This window comes from Coregonus clupeaformis, chromosome 11 (genome assembly GCF_020615455.1).
Source record: "Coregonus clupeaformis isolate EN_2021a chromosome 11, ASM2061545v1, whole genome shotgun sequence".
Taxonomy (NCBI): domain Eukaryota; kingdom Metazoa; phylum Chordata; class Actinopteri; order Salmoniformes; family Salmonidae; genus Coregonus; species Coregonus clupeaformis.
In genome coordinates this window covers 25,091,853-25,115,222 of record NC_059202.1, presented here as the reverse complement: position 1 = coordinate 25,115,222, position 23,370 = coordinate 25,091,853, and the positions used below count along the sequence as shown (strand labels likewise).

Below are 23,370 nucleotides of genomic sequence, written 5' to 3'. Positions count from 1 at the left end.
CTGGAGGCGTAGGCCCTCTCTCTTCTATCTCTTCTCTCTCCTCTCTTCTCTTTCTTCTCTCTTCTCTCCTCTCTCTTCTCTCTCTCTCTTCTCTCTCCTTTCTCTTCTCTCTCTTCTCAGTCTTCTCTCTTCTGCTTTTTTTCCCTCCCAAGGCTTCTCTTTGTGACGTTTCCAAGGACAGGGTCACGTGTTATCTTGGGTAAACACTTCCTCTAGCAGAGAGTTAGAAGTTCAAGTCACCTGTCCAGTTCCTGGTGCAGATGAATGGCAGGAGAGGAAGGAAGCCACTTTAGACTGTGTCAGGGATGGACGGCTTTGATCCCGGCGTGCTGCAGGTCCCTAAACTACTCGTCATATATTTGGTTCCCCCACTGCAGAAAGCAGCAGTAGGAGGCACCCCTCCCCCAATGAGACTCCCCCCGCCCTACCGGCCACCTGGTCAGCTGACAGAGGAGCGGGCCGAGGAGCTGGAGGAGGCCAAAGGTTAGTCTCTACTCTATTGACCAATCGGAAACTGTGTTGTTGGGTACATCCGCCTCTCTTCACTCATCTCATTCACGTCTCATAAGCATGTTGAAATGCTGTTGATTTGTGGTGGATCTTCTCATTTATGACTCAGTGAAAACACTTGAGTGTCTCCTGTACCTTCAGTTGGCTCAACATCTCAACTTTTGGGTGAACTATCCCTTTCAATTAAAGTCAGCCTACTGTCCCTGACTGGCTCTGAGCTCTACTCTATCGCCCTGGTCCCATCAGCCTGGATTCCTGCAAGTGAAGAATGGTGCAACGGAGCATATCAGTTGGATTCTAGGCTAGAGTTCCGCCACCCAAACAATGTCAGTGCTTTGAGTCCCTGGTGTACAAGCACTCCACAAACCCAATCTATATTTAAGTAATAAGAGGGGGTATGGCCAATATACCACGGCTAAGGGCTGTTCTTAGGCACGACGCAACACAGCGCTTAAACCACCCGGTATATCATTATTATTTTGTCATTCCACCATAGAATGCCCTCTACCAAAATCAATTTCCCAACATCCAAGAAGGTCAGTGAAGCTGGAACTCTTTAAAGTGTGTCCAGTAGGGAATAGGGGTGAGCTCATTGCTGTGTTTACTTTCCAACTCTTCACCTCCGCTAAGACTAGCGTCTGTCTGTCCGTCCAGTGGGCCCGTGGGTTTTCCTCTTTCCTACACACCCCACACACACTCACACTGCATGCACAAATACCACACACACACACCATCCATAAAATATTTTCCTTCTGACAACTTAAGTGGGGTCTGATGAGGTCACCGTTGGACTTACCTCTGACACAATCAATGCTACTTAAACTCAGTCAATTTAAGAGCAGCGGTCAAAATTGAATTGTTAGGAATGACTGGTAGATTATAAGACTTTCTTCAAGCTTTGTTACTTTGCCCGACACACACACACACTTTTTTATTTAGCCTTGATAGGCAGTCGTTTGAATGTGATGGGTGAATTTTCGGCTGTTTAAGTTCTTTGAACGTTAGATCGAGCTTTGAAATGGAATTGATAGTGAAGACATGCGACGAAGGAGCGGAATATAAATGTTGATGATGCTTTTGGCTCACGTGTGTTAGTGTGGAAGCTTATGTGAACAACCGTTTCCTCTCATGTGTGTTTGTGTGTGTGTGTGCGTGCTCATGTGTTTGCAAGCTTGCGTGTGTGTGTGACTATGGTCATTGGGGACTTTCTGGATACACGTGTGTGTAGATGTGTGTGTGCTTGTTCGTGTACGTGCATTACGTGTCTAACCCATGCATTACGTGTCTAACCCGTGCATTACGTGTCTTACCCGTGCATTACGTGTCTAACCCGTGCATTACGTGTCTTACCCGTGCATTACGTGTCTTACCTGTGCATTACGTGTCTAACCCGTGCATTAAGTGTATTACCCGTGCATTAAGTGTCTAACCTGTGCATTACGTGTCTAAACCGTGCATTACGTGTCTTACCCGTGCATTAAGTGTCTAACCCGTGCATTAAGTGTCTAACCCGTGCATTAAGTGTCTAACCCGTGCATTAAGTGTCTAACCCGTGCATTAAGTGTCTAACCCGTGCATTAAGTGTCTAACCCGTGCATTAAGTGTCTAACCCGTGCATTAAGTGTCTTACCCGTGCATTAAGTGTCTTACCTGTGCATTATGTGTCTAACCTGTGCATTACGTGTCCTACCCGTGCATTACGTGTCTAACCCGTGCATGTCCCTGTCTAGCCAGTCTGAATCAATCACTCCATTCTGACTGATAGGATCTCATGCATTAGCAGTGGCTGGCTGTGTCCCAAATGGTACCCTATTCCCTACATAGTGCACTACTTTTGACCAGAGCCTGGTCAAAAGTAGTGCACTACATAGGGAATAGAGTGCGACTTGGGTTGCTGCCTTGTATTAGCAGTGGAGCTGACTGACTTAAATCCCCCTCCCTCCTTTACTGCCCCAGTCATCCACTTCTCTTCTGTTCAATCAGATGGCTAAACACTGATCCGAGATCAGGACCACAGGCGGTCAGTAGAAAGGCCTCGCTTGGGGGGGAACTACCACAGCATGCTGATTCCAGACCTGGGTTCAAATACTATTCGCAGTCTTTCCAATACTTTGAGTGTTTGCTCTAGCCTGTTTTTTTTTTTTTTTTTTGTGACTGTGATATTGGTCCATTAAGCCAGACAAGCTCAATCGAGCACAGATAAAGCCATTTGAAATTATTTTTAATAGTATCTGAACCCTGGTTTGCCTGATGGGAAGTCATTGTGGAAATGAAGACTTACAGAAAATCCTGCACTAAGACAGGAGGCTGTTTGCCCATATTTAGGCTACTGTATGTGGAGGGGTTCTGAATGAGGCCTGTGATGGGACGTAATCCCAAGCTATACACAGAGACGTGTCCCTATGGGCTACGAGGCAGCACTCTACAGCCAGTGTAGTCAAATCTAGCTCAATCAGAGAGAGTCCACTCACCTGGGTCATATTCATTAGGACACACCGTAGCAAAACGTTTTAAAACCAAAATAGTGTTTCTGATTGGACAAGTCATGGTAGTCCCTTCCTGTTTCACTCCGTTTTCTTCCGTTTGGTGCCTAATGAATACACCCTTGGTGTCCCAGGTCTCAATCAGTCCCTGATAAGAGGGCTCAGATCTGATTTAACCCTCATATCCCTGATCTACCTTCATATTTATTAACTGTATATTGAGTACTGTGTTCTCCAGGTTCACCTGTGGTTGTTGACAGTGTGCATCCCAAATGGCACCCTATCGCCTATAGTCAACTATTTTTGCCCAGGACCCATAGGGCTTTGGTCTAAAGTAGTACATTACATGGGGAATAGTAGTACATTATATAGGGAATAGTAGTACATTATATAGGGAATAGTAGTACATTATATAGGGAATAGTAGTACATTATATAGGGAATAGGAGTACATTATATAGGGAATAGGAGTACATTATATAGGGAATAGTAGTACATTATATAGGGAATAGTAGTACATTATATAGGGAATAGTAGTACATTATATAGGGAATAGTAGTACATTATATAGGGAATAGGAGTGCATTATATAGGGAATATTCTTTTTATTTTTTTTATTTCACCTTTATTTAACCAGGTAAGCCAGTTGAGAACAGGTTCTCATTTACAACTGCGACCTGGCCAAGATAAAGCAAAGTAGTGCAATAAAAACAACACAGAGTTACATATGGGGTAAAAAAAACATAAAGTCAGAAATACAACAGAAAATATATATACAGTGTGTGCAAATGTAGCAAGTTATGGAGGTAAGGCAATAAATAGGCTATAGTGCAGAATAATTACAATAGTATTAACACTGGAATGCTAGATGTGCAAGAGATTATGTGCAAATAGAGATACTGGGGTGCAAAAGAGCAAAATAAATAACAATATAGGGATGAGGTAGTTGGGTGGGCTAATTTCAGATGGGCTGTGTACAGGTGCAGTGATCGGTAAGGTGCTCTGACAACTGATGCTTAAAGTTATTGAGGGAGATAAGAGTCTCCAGCTTCAGAGATTTTTGCAATTCGTTCCAGTCATTGGCAGCAGAGAACTGGAAGGAATGGCGGCCAAAGGAGGTGTTGGCTTTGGGAATGACCAGTGAGATATACCTGCTGGAGCGCAGACTACGGGTGGGTGCTGCTATGGTGACCAATGAGCTAAGATAAGGCGGGGATTTGCCTAGCAGTGATTTATAGATGGCCTGGAGCCAGTGGGTTTGACGACGGACATGTAGTGAGGACCAGCCAACAAGAGCGTACAGGTCACAGTGGTGGGTAGTGTATGGGGCTTTGGAGACAAAACGGATGGCACTGTGATAGACTACATCCAATTTGCTGAGTAGAGTGTTGGAGGCTATTTTGTAAATGACATCGCCGAAGTCAAGGATCGGTAGGATAGTCAGTTTTACGAGGGCATGTTTGGCAGCATGAGTGAAGGGAGGCTTTGTTGCGAAATAGGAAGCCGATTCTAGATTTAACTTTGGATTGGAGATTCTTTATGTGAGTCTGGAAGTTGAGTTTACAGTCTAACCAGACACCTAGATATTTGTAGTTGTCCACATACTCTAGGTCAGACCCGTCGAGAGTGGTGATTCTAGTCGGGTGGGTGGGTGCTAGCAGCGTTCGATTGAAAAGCATGCATTTAGTTTTACTAGTGTTTAAGAGCAGTTGAAGGCTACTGAAGGATTGTTGTATGGCATTGAAGCTCGTTTGGAGGTTTGTTAACACAGTGTCCAATGAAGGGCCAGATGTATACAAAATGGTGTCGTCTGCGTAGAGGTGGATCTGAGAGTCACCAGCAGCAAGAGCGACATCATTGATATACACGGAGAAAAGTGTCGGCCCAAGAATTGAACCCTGTGGCACCCCCATAGAGACTGCCATAGGTCCAGACAACAGGCCCTCCGATTTGACACACTGAACTCTATCTGAGAAGTAGTTGGTGAACCAGGCGAGGCAGTCATTTGAGAAACCAAGGCTATTTAGTCTGCCAATAAGGAATAGGAGTGCATTATATAGGGAATAGTAGTGCATTATATAGGGAATAGTAGTACATTATATAGGGAATAGTAGTACATTATATAGGGAATAGTAGTGCATTATATAGGGAATAGTAGTACATTATATAGGGAATAGTAGTACATTATATAGGGAATAGTAGTACATTATATAGGGAATAGGAGTGCATTATATAGGGAATAGGAGTGCATTATATAGGGAATAGGAGTACATTATATAGGGAATAGTAGTACATTATATAGGGAATAGTAGTACATTATATAGGGAATAGTAGTACATTATATAGGGAATAGTAGTACATTATATAGGGAATAGGAGTGCATTATATAGGGAATAGGAGTGCATTATATAGGGAATAGGAGTGCATTATATAGGGAATAGTAGTACATTATATAGGGAATAGTAGTACATTATATAGGGAATAGTAGTACATTATATAGGGAATAGTAGTGCATTATATAGGGAATAGTAGTACATTATATAGGGAATAGGAGTGCATTATATAGGGAATAGTAGTACATTATATAGGGAATAGTAGTACATTATATAGGGAATAGGAGTGCATTATATAGGGAATAGTAGTACATTATATAGGGAATTGTAGTACATTATATAGGGAATAGTAGTACATTATATAGGGAATAGTAGTACATTATATAGGGAATAGGAGTGCATTATATAGGGAATAGGAGTGCATTATATAGGGAATAGTAGTACATTATATAGGGAATAGTAGTACATTATATAGGGAATAGTAGTGCATTATATAGGGAATAGGAGTGCATTATATAGGGAATAGTAGTACATTATATAGGGAATAGGAGTGCATTATATAGGGAATAGTAGTACATTATATAGGGAATAGTAGTACATTATATAGGGAATAGGAGTGCATTATATAGGGAATAGGAGTGCATTATATAGGGAATAGTAGTACATTATATAGGGAATAGTAGTACATTATATAGGGAATAGTAGTACATTATATAGGGAATAGGAGTGCATTATATAGGGAATAGTAGTGCATTATATAGGGAATAGTAGTACATTATATAGGGAATAGTAGTACATTATATAGGGAATAGTAGTACATTATATAGGGAATAGTAGTACATTATATAGGGAATATATAGGAGTGCATTATATAGGGAATAGTAGTACATTACATGGGGAATAGTAGTGCATTATATAGGGAATTAGTAGTACATTATATAGGGAATAGTAGTACATTATATAGGGAATAGTAGTGCATTATATAGGAATAGTAGTACATTATATAGGAATAGGAGTGCATTATATAGGGAATAGGAGTGCATTATATAGGGAATAGTAGTACATTACATGGGGAATAGTAGTGCATTATATAGGGAATTAGTAGTACATTATATAGGGAATAGTAGTGCATTATATAGGAATAGTAGTACATTATATAGGGAATAGTAGTGCATTGTATAGGGAATAGTAGTGCATTATATAGGGAAATTAGTAGTACATTATATAGGGAATAGTAGTACATTACATGGGGAATAGTAGTACATTACATGGGGAATAGTAGTACATTATATAGGGAATAGTAGTGCATTATATAGGGAATAGGAGTGCATTATATAGAGAATAGTAGTACATTATATAGGGAATAGGAGTACATTATATAGGGAATAGTAGTGCATTATATAGGGAATAGGAGTACATTACATGGGGAATAGTAGTACATTATATAGGGAATTAGTAGTACAATATATAGGGAATAGTAGTACATTATATAGGGAATAGTAGTGCATTATATAGGGAATTAGTAGTACATTATATAGGGAATAGTAGTACATTACATGGGGAATAGTAGTACATTATATAGGGAATAGTAGTGCATTATATAGGGAATAGGAGTGCATTATATAGGGAATAGGAGTACATTACATGGGGAATAGTAGTACATTACATGGGGAATAGTAGTACATTATATAGGGAATAGTAGTGCATTATATAGGGAATAGTAGTGCATTATATAGGGAATAGGAGTACATTACATGGGGAATAGTAGTACATTACATGGGGAATAGTAGTACATTATATAGGGAATAGTAGTGCATTATATAGGGAATAGGAGTGCATTATATAGGGAATAGTAGTGCATTATATAGGGAATAGTAGTACATTATATAGGGAATAGTAGTGCATTATATAGGGAATTAGTAGTACATTATATAGGAATAGTAGTACATTACATGGGGAATAGTAGTACATTATATAGGGAATAGTAGTGCATTATATAGGGAATAGGAGTGCATTATATAGGGAATAGTAGTACATTATATAGGGAATAGTAGTACATTATATAGGGAATAGTAGTGCATTACATGGGGAATAGTAGTGCATTACATGGGGAATAGTAGTACATTATATGGGGAATAGTAGTACATTATATAGGGAATAGTAGTACATTATATAGGGAATAGGAGTGCATTATATAGGGAATAGTAGTACATTATATAGGGAATAGTAGTACATTATATAGGGAATAGTAGTGCATTATATAGGGAATAGTAGTACATTACATGGGGAATAGTAGTACATTATATAGGGAATAGTAGTACATTATATAGGGAATAGTAGTGCATTATATAGGGAATAGTAGTACATTACATGGGGAATAGTAGTACATTATATAGGGAATAGTAGTACATTATATAGGGAATAGGAGTACATTATATAGGGAATAGTAGTGCATTATATAGGAATAGTAGTACATTACATGGGGAATAGTAGTACATTATATAGGAATAGTAGTGCATTATATACATTTACATTTACATCATTTAGCAGACACTCTTATCCAGAGCGACTTACAAATTGGTGCATTCAACTTATGATAGCCAGTGGGACAACCACCTTTTTTTTTATGGGGGGTGGGGGAAGAAGGATTACTTTATACTATTCCAGGTATTCCTTAAAGAGGGTAGGGTTTCAAGTGTCTCCGGAAGGTGGTCAGTGACTCCGTTGTCCTGAGCGTCGTGGGGGAGCATGTTCCACCATTGGGGTGCCAGAGCAGCGAATAGCTTTGACTGGGCTGAGCGGGAACTGTGCTTCCGTAGAAGTAGGGGAGCTAGCAGGCCAGAGGTGGATGAACGTAGTGCCCTCATTTGGGTGTAGGGTCTGATCAGAGCCTGAAGGTAAGGAGGTGCCGTTCCCCTCACAGCTCCGTAGGCAAGCACCATGGTCTTGTAGTAGATGCGAGCCTCAACTGGAAGCCAGTGGAGTGTGTGGAGGAGCGGGGTGACATGAGAGAACTTGGGAAGGTTGAACACCAGACGGGCTGCAGCGTTCTAGATAAGTTGAAGGGGTTTAATGGCACAGGCAGGGAGCCCAGCCAACAGCGAGTTGCAGTAATCCAGACGGGAGATGACAAGTGCCTGGATTAGGACCTGTGCCGCTTCCTGTGTAAGGTAGGGTCGTACTCTGCGAATGTTGTAGAGCATGAACCTGCAGGATCGGGTCACCGCTTTGATATTAGCGGAGAATGACAGGGTATTGTCCAGGGTCACCCCAAGGTTCTTTGCACTCTGGGAGGAGGACACAATGGAGTTGTCAACCGTGGTGGCGAGATCATGGAGCGGGCAGTCCTTCCCCGAGAGGAAGAGCAGGGAATAGTAGTACATTACATGGGGAATATTAGTACATTATATAGGGAATAGTAGTGCATTATATAGGGAATAGGAGTGCATTACATAGGGAATAGTAGTACATTACATGGGGAATAGTAGTACATTACATGGGGAATAGTAGTACATTACATGGGGAATAGTAGTGCATTATATAGGGAATAGTAGTACATTATATAGGGAATAGGAGTGCATTATATAGGGAATAGTAGTACATTACATGGGGAATAGTAGTGCATTATATAGGGAATAGTAGTGCATTATATAGGGAATAGGAGTGCATTATATAGGGAATAGTAGTACATTATATAGGAATAGTAGTGCATTATATAGGGAATATGAGTGCATTATATAGGGAATAGGAGTGCATTATATAGGGAATAGTAGTGCATTATATAGGGAATATGAGTGCATTATATAGGGAATAGTAGTGCATTATATAGGGAATAGTAGTACATTATATAGGGAATAGTAGTACATTACATGGGGAATAGTAGTACATTATATAGGGAATAGTAGTGCATTATATAGGGAATAGTAGTACATTACATGGGGAATAGTAGTGCATTATATAGGGAATTGTAGTGCATTATATAGGGAATAGGAGTGCATTATATAGGGAATAGTAGTACATTATATAGGGAATAGTAGTGCATTATATAGGGAATATGAGTGCATTATATAGGGAATAGTAGTGCATTATATAGGGAATAGTAGTGCATTATATAGGGAATAGTAGTACATTATATAGGGAATAGTAGTACATTATATAGGGAATAGTAGTACATTATATAGGGAATAGGAGTGCATTATATAGGGAATAGGAGTGCATTATATAGGGAATAGTAGTACATTACATGGGGAATAGTAGTGCATTATATAGGGAATTAGTAGTACATTATATAGGGAATAGTAGTACATTATATAGGGAATAGTAGTGCATTATATAGGGAATAGTAGTACATTATATAGGGAATAGGAGTGCATTATATAGGGAATAGGAGTGCATTATATAGGGAATAGTAGTACATTACATGGGGAATAGTAGTGCATTATATAGGGAATTAGTAGTACATTATATAGGGAATAGTAGTGCATTATATAGGGAATAGTAGTACATTATATAGGGAATAGTAGTGCATTATATAGGGAATAGTAGTGCATTATATAGGGAATTAGTAGTACATTATATAGGGAATAGTAGTACATTACATGGGGAATAGTAGTACATTACATGGGGAATAGTAGTACATTATATAGGGAATAGTAGTGCATTATATAGGGAATAGGAGTGCATTATATAGGGAATAGTAGTACATTATATAGGGAATAGGAGTACATTATATAGGGAATAGTAGTGCATTATATAGGGAATAGGAGTACATTACATGGGGAATAGTAGTACATTATATAGGGAATTAGTAGTACAATATATAGGGAATAGTAGTACATTATATAGGGAATAGTAGTGCATTATATAGGGAATTAGTAGTACATTATATAGGGAATAGTAGTACATTACATGGGGAATAGTAGTACATTATATAGGGAATAGTAGTGCATTATATAGGGAATAGGAGTGCATTATATAGGGAATAGGAGTACATTACATGGGGAATAGTAGTACATTACATATAGGGAATAGTAGTGCATTATATAGGGAATAGTAGTGCATTATATAGGGAATAGGAGTACATTACATGGGGAATAGTAGTACATTACATGGGGAATAGTAGTACATTATATAGGGAATAGTAGTGCATTATATAGGGAATAGGAGTGCATTATATAGGGAATAGTAGTGCATTATATAGGGAATAGTAGTACATTATATAGGGAATAGTAGTGCATTATATAGGGAATTAGTAGTACATTATATAGGGAATAGTAGTACATTACATGGGGAATAGTAGTACATTATATAGGGAATAGTAGTGCATTATATAGGGAATAGGAGTGCATTATATAGGGAATAGTAGTACATTATATAGGGAATAGTAGTACATTATATAGGGAATAGTAGTGCATTACATGGGGAATAGTAGTGCATTACATGGGGAATAGTAGTACATTATATGGGGAATAGTAGTACATTATATAGGGAATAGTAGTACATTATATAGGGAATAGGAGTGCATTATATAGGGAATAGTAGTACATTATATAGGGAATAGTAGTACATTATATAGGGAATAGTAGTGCATTATATAGGGAATAGTAGTACATTACATGGGGAATAGTAGTACATTATATAGGGAATAGTAGTACATTATATAGGGAATAGTAGTGCATTATATAGGGAATAGTAGTACATTACATGGGGAATAGTAGTACATTATATAGGGAATAGTAGTACATTATATAGGGAATAGGAGTACATTATATAGGGAATAGTAGTGCATTATATAGGGAATAGTAGTACATTACATGGGGAATAGTAGTACATTATATAGGGAATAGTAGTGCATTATATACATTTACATTTACATCATTTAGCAGACACTCTTATCCAGAGCGACTTACAAATTGGTGCATTCAATTTATGATAGCCAGTGGGACAACCACCTTTTTTTTTTATGGGGGGTGGGGGAAGAAGGATTACTTTATACTATTCCAGGTATTCCTTAAAGAGGGTAGGGTTTCAAGTGTCTCCGGAAGGTGGTCAGTGACTCCGTTGTCCTGGCGTCGTGGGGGAGCATGTTCCACCATTGGGGTGCCAGAGCAGCGAATAGCTTTGACTGGGCTGAGCGGGAACTGTGCTTCCGTAGAAGTAGGGGAGCTAGCAGGCCAGAGGTGGATGAACGTAGTGCCCTCATTTGGGTGTAGGGTCTGATCAGAGCCTGAAGGTAAGGAGGTGCCGTTCCCCTCACAGCTCCGTAGGCAAGCACCATGGTCTTGTAGTAGATGCGAGCCTCAACTGGAAGCCAGTGGAGTGTGTGGAGGAGCGGGGTGACATGAGAGAACTTGGGAAGGTTGAACACCAGACGGGCTGCAGCGTTCTGGATAAGTTGAAGGGGTTTAATGGCACAGGCAGGGAGCCCAGCCAACAGCGAGTTGCAGTAATCCAGACGGGAGATGACAAGTGCCTGGATTAGGACCTGTGCCGCTTCCTGTGTAAGGTAGGGTCGTACTCTGCGAATGTTGTAGAGCATGAACCTGCAGGATCGGGTCACCGCTTTGATATTAGCGGAGAATGACAGGGTATTGTCCAGGGTCACCCCAAGGTTCTTTGCACTCTGGGAGGAGGACACAATGGAGTTGTCAACCGTGGTGGCGAGATCATGGAGCGGGCAGTCCTTCCCCGAGAGGAAGAGCAGGGAATAGTAGTACATTACATGGGGAATATTAGTACATTATATAGGGAATAGTAGTGCATTATATAGGGAATATGAGTGCATTACATAGGGAATAGTAGTACATTACATGGGGAATAGTAGTACATTACATGGGGAATAGTAGTACATTACATGGGGAATAGTAGTGCATTATATAGGGAATAGTAGTACATTATATAGGGAATAGGAGTGCATTATATAGGGAATAGTAGTACATTACATGGGGAATAGTAGTGCATTATATAGGGAATAGTAGTGCATTATATAGGGAATAGGAGTGCATTATATAGGGAATAGTAGTACATTATATAGGGAATAGTAGTGCATTATATAGGGAATATGAGTGCATTATATAGGGAATAGGAGTGCATTATATAGGGAATAGTAGTGCATTATATAGGGAATATGAGTGCATTATATAGGGAATAGTAGTGCATTATATAGGGAATAGTAGTACATTATATAGGGAATAGTAGTACATTACATGGGGAATAGTAGTACATTATATAGGGAATAGTAGTGCATTATATAGGGAATAGTAGTACATTACATGGGGAATAGTAGTGCATTATATAGGGAATTGTAGTGCATTATATAGGGAATAGGAGTGCATTATATAGGGAATAGTAGTACATTATATAGGGAATAGTAGTGCATTATATAGGGAATATGAGTGCATTATATAGGGAATAGTAGTGCATTATATAGGGAATAGTAGTGCATTATATAGGGAATATGAGTGCATTATATAGGGAATAGTAGTGCATTATATAGGGAATAGTAGTACATTATATAGGGAATAGTAGTACATTACATGAGGAATAGTAGTACATTATATAGGGAATAGTAGTGCATTATATAGGGAATAGTAGTGCATTATATAGGGAATAGGAGTGCATTATATAGGGAATAGGAGTGCATTACATGGGGAATAGTAATACATTACATGGGGAATAGTAGTGCATTATATAGGGAATAGGAGTGCATTATATAGGGAATAGGAGTGCATTATATAGGGAATAGGAGTGCATTATATAGGGAATAGGAGTGCATTATATAGGGAATAGTAGTGCATTATATAGGGAATAGGAGTGCATTATATAGGGAATAGTAGTACATTACATGGGGAATAGTAGTGCATTATATAGGGAATAGTAGTGCATTATATAGGGAATAGTAGTGCATTATATAGGGAATAGTAGTACATTACATGGGGAATAGTAGAACATTATATAGGGAATAGTAGTGCATTATATAGGGAATAGTAGTGCATTATATAGGGAATAGTAGTACATTATATAGGGAATAGTAGTACATTATATAGGGAATAGTAGTGCATTATATAGGGAATATGAGTGCATTACATGGGGAATAGTAATACATTACATAGGGAATAGTAGTGCATTATATAGGGAATAGTAGTACATTACATGGGGAATAGTAGTACACTATATGGGGAATAGGAGTGCATTATATAGGGAATAGTAGTGCATTATATAGGGAATAGTAGTACATTATATAGGGAATAGTTCTCATGAATTTGGTCAACTGTAATTTGGTAATACTAGACGTTTTGAAATCACTAGTCAAACTACGATCAGATCATTGCTATCAGGCAGGCACTTTGAATAGACCTATGCATCTTTTTAAAAGCCCCCCATTAAAGCCCTAATATTGTTGTTAAATTGTCGTACACATTGTTCTACCAAATGTGAGAGACCCAATAACCACACAAAACATCCCCAATCCATTCTCCCTTGCGATGAACGTCCCTGAGTTATAGGCTCTGGGCTGGCAAAGGCTTTTGGCCTGAAGACTGAAGTGGTTGTCGCTGTTGTCTGTGTCTGTGTTGATATACGTGTGTGTGTGTGTGTGTGTGTGTGTGTGTGTGTGTGTGTGTGTGTGTGTGTGTGTGTGTGTGTGTGTGTGTGTGTGTGTGTGTGTGTGTGTGTGTGTGTGTGTGTGTGTGTGTGTGCTGAATCGATGTGTGCAGCGTTGCAGTGAATGAATGCCACCATCTGGCCAAAGGGGTGAGAGGGACCGATGATAGGAGGAGGACAGCGGAGGACGAGAAGAGAAAGCGTGTGTGAGAGAGAGAGGGACCCAGTGGAGCAGGTATTTATCCCAGTCAGTCAGACCCTGGCACCATGTCTGCTAGCTGGATGAGTAATGGAGGAGCCAGCGTAGTACAGTGTGAGGCGTCACTACAGATCCGGGTTCGATCCCGGGCTGTGTCGCCGCGACCGGGAGACCCATGAGGCGAAGCACAATTCAAAAAGTAAACTATTAGGCCACTCGGGAGGAATCATAGGCTGCCATCTCAGTTTTCTTACTTGTCACTGGGAAAACAATTGTCTACTGGCTACTGTACAAAAAGACACCTAGCATGGTCTTGGCTAGCCTACTGTAGACATACAGTATCAATCTCTTTTGAAAAGCAGTCGGTTTTAAAGAGGCAATGTCCTATTTTGAGATTAATTTTTTTTTATCTTAAAGTTACAGGCCTACTTTAGAAACAAAAATGTATGAAATGAATGCAATTCTAACAAATAGAGTAATGTCTTACATTGCTTAATTACATCATACAGCTTTTTAATACATCATTAATTAATAACCAAAGTAGCCTATCACTAGCTGAATATAGAGAGAGAGCATGCACCCCAATACATTTACAAACTGCCAGTGAGAAAAAAAGTTGAACCCTGATTTAAATCTATCCAAATCACTGCAAGAACACAATGGCATGCTAATTTAAAAGATGGCTAGTCATTATTAGCCCGTTTCTGAATGAATGAAGGTACAATACGGGAAACAGGATACTGGTCAGGTCAGTGGTGCGACCAAATCATATGCTGGTGCCATCAACTGAAAGAGTTGGTATCACCAGTGTCACTAGTGGATAAAGTGCATCTAGAGCCCTACACACACACTCCTGTCCCTGCTTTTCTAACAGCAGAGTCCAACAAGACTGACTGAGTGCTTATCCATGTAGCTCCCTGTCTTTGCTGTGTGTGCATGCACGTTCCTGAGTGCTGTAATGTGCTGATTTGGTACAAGGGGGATTTGCAGGTAAGATTAAGCGCATGTCTGTGTCTGAGCGTCTGTGTGTGTGCGCGCGTAAGGGTTTCCATTAGCCGGTAATTGCCAGCTTTTGGCCAAAAATTAATAAAAGAAAAGCAGATAAATAAAAATTGTTGCTGGCGAAATTGACGGAAAAAAACAACGGTAGGCAGGCTATCAGCGCGTCACCCACCACTTTTACAATGTGAGCTGGAGGCAGTATGCATTTTGAAAACATACTTAATTGTTTGAAACCAGATTTTTTTACTTCATATTATGAGGCATGTCTTAGCTTGCTTGAAAATCCGACTGTAGAAAGGTTGAGGCAATTCTTCCGGTGAGTTTAAAGTTTGGGGAAGCATACAATTTATCCTACCGATCTGCGTGTCAAATATGATTTTCATATGTGCATTTTCGTGGAACAGTTTAATTTCAATAATACGTTTTAATTTCTCAAAATCATTGTCACGTGGTTAATCATAAAAATGAATAAAAATTATACAAACATCAAAGTTATAATTAAACTAATGCGAGAGCACCAGCCTCTGCCAAATGTGCACATTGATACACCGTGATCATTGGCTGCTAAATAGCATAAATGAGCGCATGGAACTCCGAGATGGCCAATGCAGCCGTTGGCCTATGACTTCCATTGTCAACTAATTAAAATACATAAAACCGGCAAATAAAAACAGTAGAAAATATACTGATGAAAATTCTGGTTATTTCAATAGCATTCGTCACTCCACTCAGCCGGTCTGCCTCTCTTTCCATCTGTCTTGACATGAGCTATAGCGAGCGCACTTGCAACATTTTATCAACTAGCCTGTTCCGGGCCCCTCAGAGTTTCCCTCGCCAGTGAGCTTGGGACAGACAACAGTGTTTACGCAAGCGAAAGGTATTTTATAACGTTGCCACTGGATATGTGGGATCATCAGATGATGATATTTTGCTCTTTCACACCGAGGCTTGGTGATTATCGAGGCCGAGAGATTGTTGGAACGATTTTTCAAATAGGCCTATAGTGAACAACTATTAGGCTGTGATTCGCAATGGATGTAAAACACACAGACTTCGTTGACTTACTGTGTGAGGTGAAGAAAACATGATGGAGAAGCTCAGCATATTAGTGGTGGACGTGGTGACTAAGACAATCAGAAATCAAACATCACCAAATGAGTACTTTCCTAGATTTGCGCGCAGCAGGCCAGAGCAGTTTACCGATCACTGCACCTGTACACAGCCCATCTGTAATTAACATCTGTAACTGTTATTTCTTTTGCTAATTTGCACCCCAGTATCTCTATTTGCACATCTTCTTCTGCACATCTATCACTCCAGTGTTAATACTAAATAGTAATTATTTTGCACTATGGCCTATTTATTGCCTTACCTCCATAACTTACTACATTTGCACACACTGTATATATATATTCTATTGTGTTATTGACTGTATGTTTTGTTTTATCCCATTTGTAACTCTGTTGTTGTTGTTTTTATCGCACTGCTTTGCTTTATCTTGGCCAGTTCGCAGTTGCAAATGAGAACTTGTTCTCAACTGGCCTACCTGGTTAAATAAAGGTGAAATAAAAAAAATAAAAAGGCTACTTCGCTGTGTGCTCAGGCGCGTGCGCTCCCTCAACATTAACAAGACAGAGAAACCAGACACATGCTCATTGCGCACATGGAGCACTCCAAACAAAAGACAATGAAGAAATGGACAACTCGTAAATTATGGTTATGCTAGGCCTTTTGCAACGCGCGCTGCCTATGAAAGACTTCCTCATATGCCATATTTCAACTTTCTTTCGTTGTCAGGAAGCCAAAAGCACAATCCTAGTCATATTAGCAGCCCATTCTAGTTGCATCTTTAAATTTACCGTTTCTAAGTTTCTAAGGGAGATTTTCATCTCTGTCATATACTGCTGGCATCAGGTGCACTGTTTAGAAAGGTATATTCCCATTTCCCCCCGAATTGCATATTGGCAAATGTTTGAAAATTAAATTTTATTGGCTGCTTCATTACAGGAGTTGCATGTTTTGTTAAAATGAATTACCATAATCTAAATGTGATTTCTGTCATTCTGAGCATTGTGGGTGGACACCCTAATGGGTTACATATGTGACTAGTACATTTCTCAAATGACCGGTAAATGTACATTTTCCAGGTCATGTCCTCCAGCGCAACATTTTCCAAATGGAAACCCTGTTGTGTGTGTGTGAGCGTGTGTGTGTTTGTGGTACCTGTTTAGTAGCACACTGTGTGTTATGCAGCATCACTCTGCCAGTCCTAGTGGGGTTCTGGCTCGGGGCTACTACAGAATACACTACACCAGACTCACTCTGAGCTCTGACTGAAATTCTAGTCATGTTTCTGCTCATTGGCATGTGTCTGTGACTGTCTATTCATCATAACACCCTAGCTTGCACTAAGTAAAAAGTGGAAGTTAGGATTGGCCCTTTTAATGAACATTACCTAGCATATGAACATTACCTAGCAGATGCAGGGCTCCAGACTAAAATGTTCCCCTGGTGGCACTGGTGCCACTAACCTTCTCAGTTGTTGGCACCAGCCCATGATTTGGTGGGCAGCGTCACACCATAGAATACATTTGAGTCATCATCTTATCTCACAATGCTTTATTAAGAAGTGTAATAGACTGCTGAGAGTCAAATATAACAAAAATAGCTTAATTGTCATCCCAAAATGCATTACAATCGCAGGATTAGGTTGCATATCAAAATATTTTGAATCATGCATTCCTGCTTGGACATGATGTAACAACGTATTTATAGAATACCATCTCAAACTAGGGCTCCAGAATTTTCAGATTTTTTTGTTTAATAGATATTAATTTGCCTTCATCTTTATGTGCACTAATATAATATGTAGACGTATTTCAATTAGTGCTAATTCACCACCTGATTTTAAGTGGAAACTCAAAACACATTAGCTAGATCGCTAACTCTAAATATAACACCTACTGCTAGTAGCAATAAATGAATCTAACAGTAAATGTAATGTCCTAAAAAAACGTTCCAATAAAGCCTAGTGATGACTGAGGCACAGTTTTGCGGGCTCCGTATTTCAAAGCCATATCAGATATCTTGAGTGTGCTTTGAGCTCAATAATGGTCGTTGAGAAATAAATTATAACTACAGAAAGCTGAGACTCTCCTCTCTTTTAATATGGACACCTAGTTGCTTCCAAAGTTGTTGTTTTTCCGCAATTGCATTTTGAAATGTTATACAATCGATGGGCACACGGGGGGGAGAGAGATTTTGAGAGGCTCGCTCATTACAGCAGCCGGCCCCAGTGAAACAGGCAGGCACTGCGGCAGGGCAGACACTTTTATTACAGGAATCATGAGGATAATGCACTTTGCTGTTTAACAAATTATATTTTTTATCAGACCCAGAAATAGGACATTTTGATTGTGGTGACCAGGTAGAATGTGCAGCTCGCACCAGTGCAACCAATTAAACATTTAACATGCACAGCCTAGTTAAATGGTAGCAACATGCGAATAAATAGTTGCAGTCTGGAGCCCTGTGATGACTAGAATGTTTTATAAGATTGATTGATATGATATGTGATTAATAGTGGTATTAACTCCCTGTCCATATTTAATGTGAGCTGTGTGATTGATAATTGTGGTGGAGAGACTGGTGGCAGAAGGAGACGTATGGATTTCTCTCTAATTACACTGTCCACACTGTGTGTGTGTGTGTGTGTGTGTGTGTGTGTGTGTGTGTGTGTGTGTCGTACATGCTTGCATTTGTATGCCTGTGTGTGTGTGTGTGTGTGTGTGTGTGTGTGTCTGCGTGTGCATGTACACCACTCAGCGACTCAGTGTGTTGTGTTCCTGGACAGCTTGTTATTGACTGTGTGTGTGTGTGTGTGTGTGTTGAGGACTGAAGTGGGTCGACAGCCAGCTACACCGCAATCCGTGTCACAATGACTGGCACTTAGTCACATCCCAGCCTCTATTTCTGGCTGTCAGTCTGGCTGTCCGTCTGGCTGAGAGTCTGTATATCTGAGAGTCTGGCTGGCTGGCTGAGAGTCTGGCTGGCTGTCTGAGAGTCTGGCTGGCTGAGAGTCTGGCTGTCCATCTGGCTGAGAGTCTGGCTGGCCGTCTGGCTGTCTGTCTGGCTGAGAGTCTGGCTGTCTGGCTGATAGTCTGGCTGTCTGGCTGAGAGTCTGTCTATCTGAAAGTCTAGCTGTCTGTCTGTCTGGCTGTCTGTCTAAGAGTCTGACTGTCTGTCTGTCTATCTCAGAGTCTGTCTGTCTAAGAGTCTGGCTGTCGGAGAGCCTGTTTGTCCTTCTGTCTGTCTGTCTGAGAGTGTCTATCTGAGTGTGTCTGTCTAAGAGTCTGTCTGTATGTCTGAGAGTCTGTCTGTCTACATTGAATCTCTCACTGCAGAGGAGTGCCTTAAATGAACATTTGCTGCAGTCACAGCCCGGTCACACTTTATTTGGATAGTCTGGATAGTACATCTGTAGATGCTCTGCTTGCTGAGGTTACAACTGCTTGCTAAGGTTAGGGTTAGGTTCAGAATAATGGTTGAGGTTAGGGTTAGGATTAGTAGATAGTTGAAATGATACTGATAGTCTGTAGAGCATCTACAGATGGACTATCCAGATAAAGTGTTATCCACAGCCATTCTCAGTCTGTCCACTGCTGCAGTCCTGCTCTCACATAGTGGTTATGAACATAGTGTTGGTCTCTGGAGTGGGAAGAATGTTGGAGTACTCTAAACGATTGCATTTCACTCTGAGAGCGCTTGGTAAGGGCTACAGGACAGAGAAGGAAAAGTATTGCCATGAACATGATAACACATTATCTGTGTCGCAAATGGCACCCTATTCCCTTCATAGTGTGCACTACTTTTATATAGGGCTGTGTTCAAAAGTAGTGCACTATATAGGGAATAGGGTGCCATTTGGGACAGGCCAACTGATTGTCATTCATTGAAGTCCTGATACCCGACAATATCTATGAGGTGTCCTCTGGTGTAATGGTTGACTTTGGGTTAAACTGTCCCTTTAGCTGGTTTGTGGTCTGGTATCCAGGAGGGTGGTGGGAGCTCAGCTTTGTGTGTGTGTGTGTGTGTGTGTGTGTGCGCGTGTGTGTGCGTGTGTGCGGTGTTGAATATGTGTGTGGTGGTGGGGTGAAGGGTCGGTCAATCAGTCAGTGTTGATAAGTGTGTTGTGGTGGTGGGGTGAAGGTTTAGTCAATCAGTTTGCCAAGCTCTGGGTAGGACTGATGATGTCTTAGAAGTAGCTTGCAGGACTAGCTTTTCAAAGAGAAGATGTGAGTGCTCTGTTGCTATTTTCAAAGTTGCTTATGTTCAAAATGTAACAGAAACAAAATGTAGTCATAATTACAAAATTAGCCTAAATCACTATAATAGCCTAAGTCATCACTACCGGCGTTGACCGTTAAATAACCCAACAGACTACATTTACATTTAGCAGACGCTCTTATCCAGAGCGACTTACAGTAGTGAGTGCATACATTTTCATACTGGTCCCCCGTGGGAATCAAACCCACAACCCTGGCGTTGAAAGCGCCATGCTCTACCAACTGAGATACACGGGACAGCTACAGCTACCACTACCTCACAGTTCCACCAAGTCCATGATTTACAGAACAAAGTGAATGCAAGACATCTCATTTAAAAAGTGCTCCTTTGACTACCAAGGTGTTTTGGCGTAAAGCCTTCATTGTGCTGGCCCTGCCTTGACAGGCCAGACTAGAGCTTCAGGGCTATTTTCTCTGGCTGAATGTGTACATGTCTCTCTCTTGTTGTTTGTCCTGAGCTGTGATGCTCTGGGCCTCAGTCTTGTTTAGTTCAGCCTTAATTAACAACAAGTAGGCCTAGCGAGCAAGCAGGCAGTGGAGCAGCACAGTTCTCTCTCTCTGTCCCCCTCCACCTTTCTCTCTCTTTCTCTCTCTGTCCCCCTCTACCTTTTTCTCACTTTTTCTCTGTCTCTGTCCCCCTCCACCTTTCTCTCTCTCTCCCCCTTTCTCTCTCTCTTTCTTTCTCTCTGTCCCCCTCCACCTTTCTCTCTCTCTTTCTCTCTGTCTCTGTCCCCCTCCACCTTTCTCTCTCTCTTTCTCTCTCTCTGTCCCCCTCCACCTTTCTCTCTCGTTCTCTCTCTCTGTCCCCCTCCACCTTTCTCTCTCTCTTTCTCTCTCTCTGTCCCCCTCCACCTTTTGTCTCTCTCTTTCTCTCTCTCTGTCCCCCTCCACCTTTCTATCTCTCTTTCTCTCTCTCTGTCCCCCTCCACCTTTCTTTCTCTCTTTCTCTCTCTCTGTCCCCTCCACCTTTCTCTCTCTCTGTCCCCTCCACCTTTCTCTCTCTCTGTCCCCCTCCACCTTTCTCTCTCTCTTTCTCTCTGTCTCGGTCTCTGTCTCTTTCGTCTCTCTTTCCGTCTCTCTCCTGCCTTTTAGTGTTTTCTCTATGTTCTTGTCCTCCTCCTTCCTGCCATCTCTCACCTTTTTATCACCACCTTGTTCCGCCTGTTGACTCATCCTCGTGCCCTTTCTGTTTGTTTTTCCTCTCCTCCTTCCCCTCTATCATCTACCAATTCTCTCCTGTTCTGTCTCTTTCTCTTACCCTTCGGTCTGTCACTTCTGGTCATCTTCCCCCCCTCTTCTCTCTCTCTCTCTCTCTCTCTCTCTACCTTCCGCTCATCCGTCCCCCCTCTGTTCCTCGCTCCTTCCTCTGCGGGTTGATTTGTGGTTAGAGTGCTGTTTAATGGACCGTTCTGCAGCAGAGAGCTGAATATCATCATCTATCTGGCTGAGGCCGATAACTTGACAGCCCATCACCTCTCCTGTATACACTAGATATACAAAAGTATGTGGACACCCCTTCAAATTAGTGGATTCGGCTATTTCAGCCACGCCCGTTGCTGACAGGTGTATAAAATCGAGCACACAGCCATGTGATCTCCATAGAGTCAGGCTAATGCTAATATTTAGCCCCATTATAATTAGCCTTGCTAAAGAAGTTAGCGCTTTTTGTAAGACAGGCTAATTATCAGACCTGTTATCATTAGGCTTGCTAAGAAAGTTAGCGCTGTTAGCCCTGTTATCATTACCTTGCTAAGGAAGTTAGCGTGCATCAGCAAAGGAAAATGCTTTAATCTGTGTTTCTCTCTTTGTCTTTGCAGGGGGGCGTGTTGGCTGACTGTTGTATCTGTTGCCTGGCAACTGAGGGTGGGCCAGGGATGCAACCTAACCAATATAACTACTGTACTAACATGTAAGAGTGGGGAAGGTGGCCATCTTGTCTTGTCACTGCACTGTGTTTTTTCCCCTCTTTTATAGCTTTTTACTCTAATATATAGTTTCCCAATCCATTCCTCAGGGACGTTCCCTCAGGTTATGCACCTTCTTGTTCCAGCCCAGCATTACACCTAATGTAACTAGCCTAATCAATGACTTGGTGATTAGTTGACTAGTTGAATCAGGTGTGTTATTGCTGATCTTGAACAAAAGGTTAAGAGTTAAACTTTCTCAGCGTTTCCGCTTTCCACTTAGCCCTCGCCACAGTGAAGTTCTTAGGGATACCTTGCAGTAGATTTCTGTCTGGTTTCGGTATTGGGCCTCTCTCTCTAAGCTTCAAGGGTTTTTTCCTCTAAATACTATTTTGCTGTATCAAACACCAGCTTTACTTTCACAGTGGCTTACTTTCATTTCAGTGCCATCTGGTCTTCTCTATGTTGCTTCCCCAGTGGTGAGATGTTTAGAAGCCTGTTTAAATAGCTGTTGTCAAAAATATTTTAAAGAGTGTACTTGTCGGCTTTATCTTTCGCAGTGCCTTACCTCGGCTCTTGTCAAGGTCTGCTTGGGCTGCAATGGCAGGCATGCCTCAATGGGAATCTAGGATCATTAGGGTCTCAATCACTCTGGCTTGTTCACACAGTTCCATTTAGAAAGGATTGACCTCTGCTAAGGTGAGATCCAACAATATTGACCTTGTGAACAAGTGCCTTTCCCCTCTCTCCTCTCCTCTCCTCCCTGAGGTTCCCTCCATTTGTTATGCCATGTTGCCACGGCAATCAATCACGATGACCTCTCTCTTGCAATTTTCTTGATGTCTATACTATACTGAACTAAAATATAAACGCAACATGCAACATTTTCAGTTAGATCCTAATCAATGGGTTTCACATTACTGGGAATAAAGATATGCATCTGTTGGTCACAGATACCTTTTTTTTTTTAAAGTAGGGATGTGGATCAGACAAC

The 23,370-nt window shown here is 40.9% G+C and overlaps 1 protein-coding gene across 1 annotated transcript in view; it reads left to right on the top strand.

Annotated features, from left to right (window-relative positions):
- Window positions 1-23,370, top strand: part of LOC121577422 (inaD-like protein) — a 240,065-nt gene that overhangs the window by 103,032 nt on the left and 113,663 nt on the right. Inside the window, exon 29 of the mRNA XM_045223383.1 lies at window positions 378-483. Coding sequence (XP_045079318.1) covers window positions 378-483 — 106 coding nt within the window. The remainder of the gene's footprint in view (window positions 1-377; window positions 484-23,370) is intronic.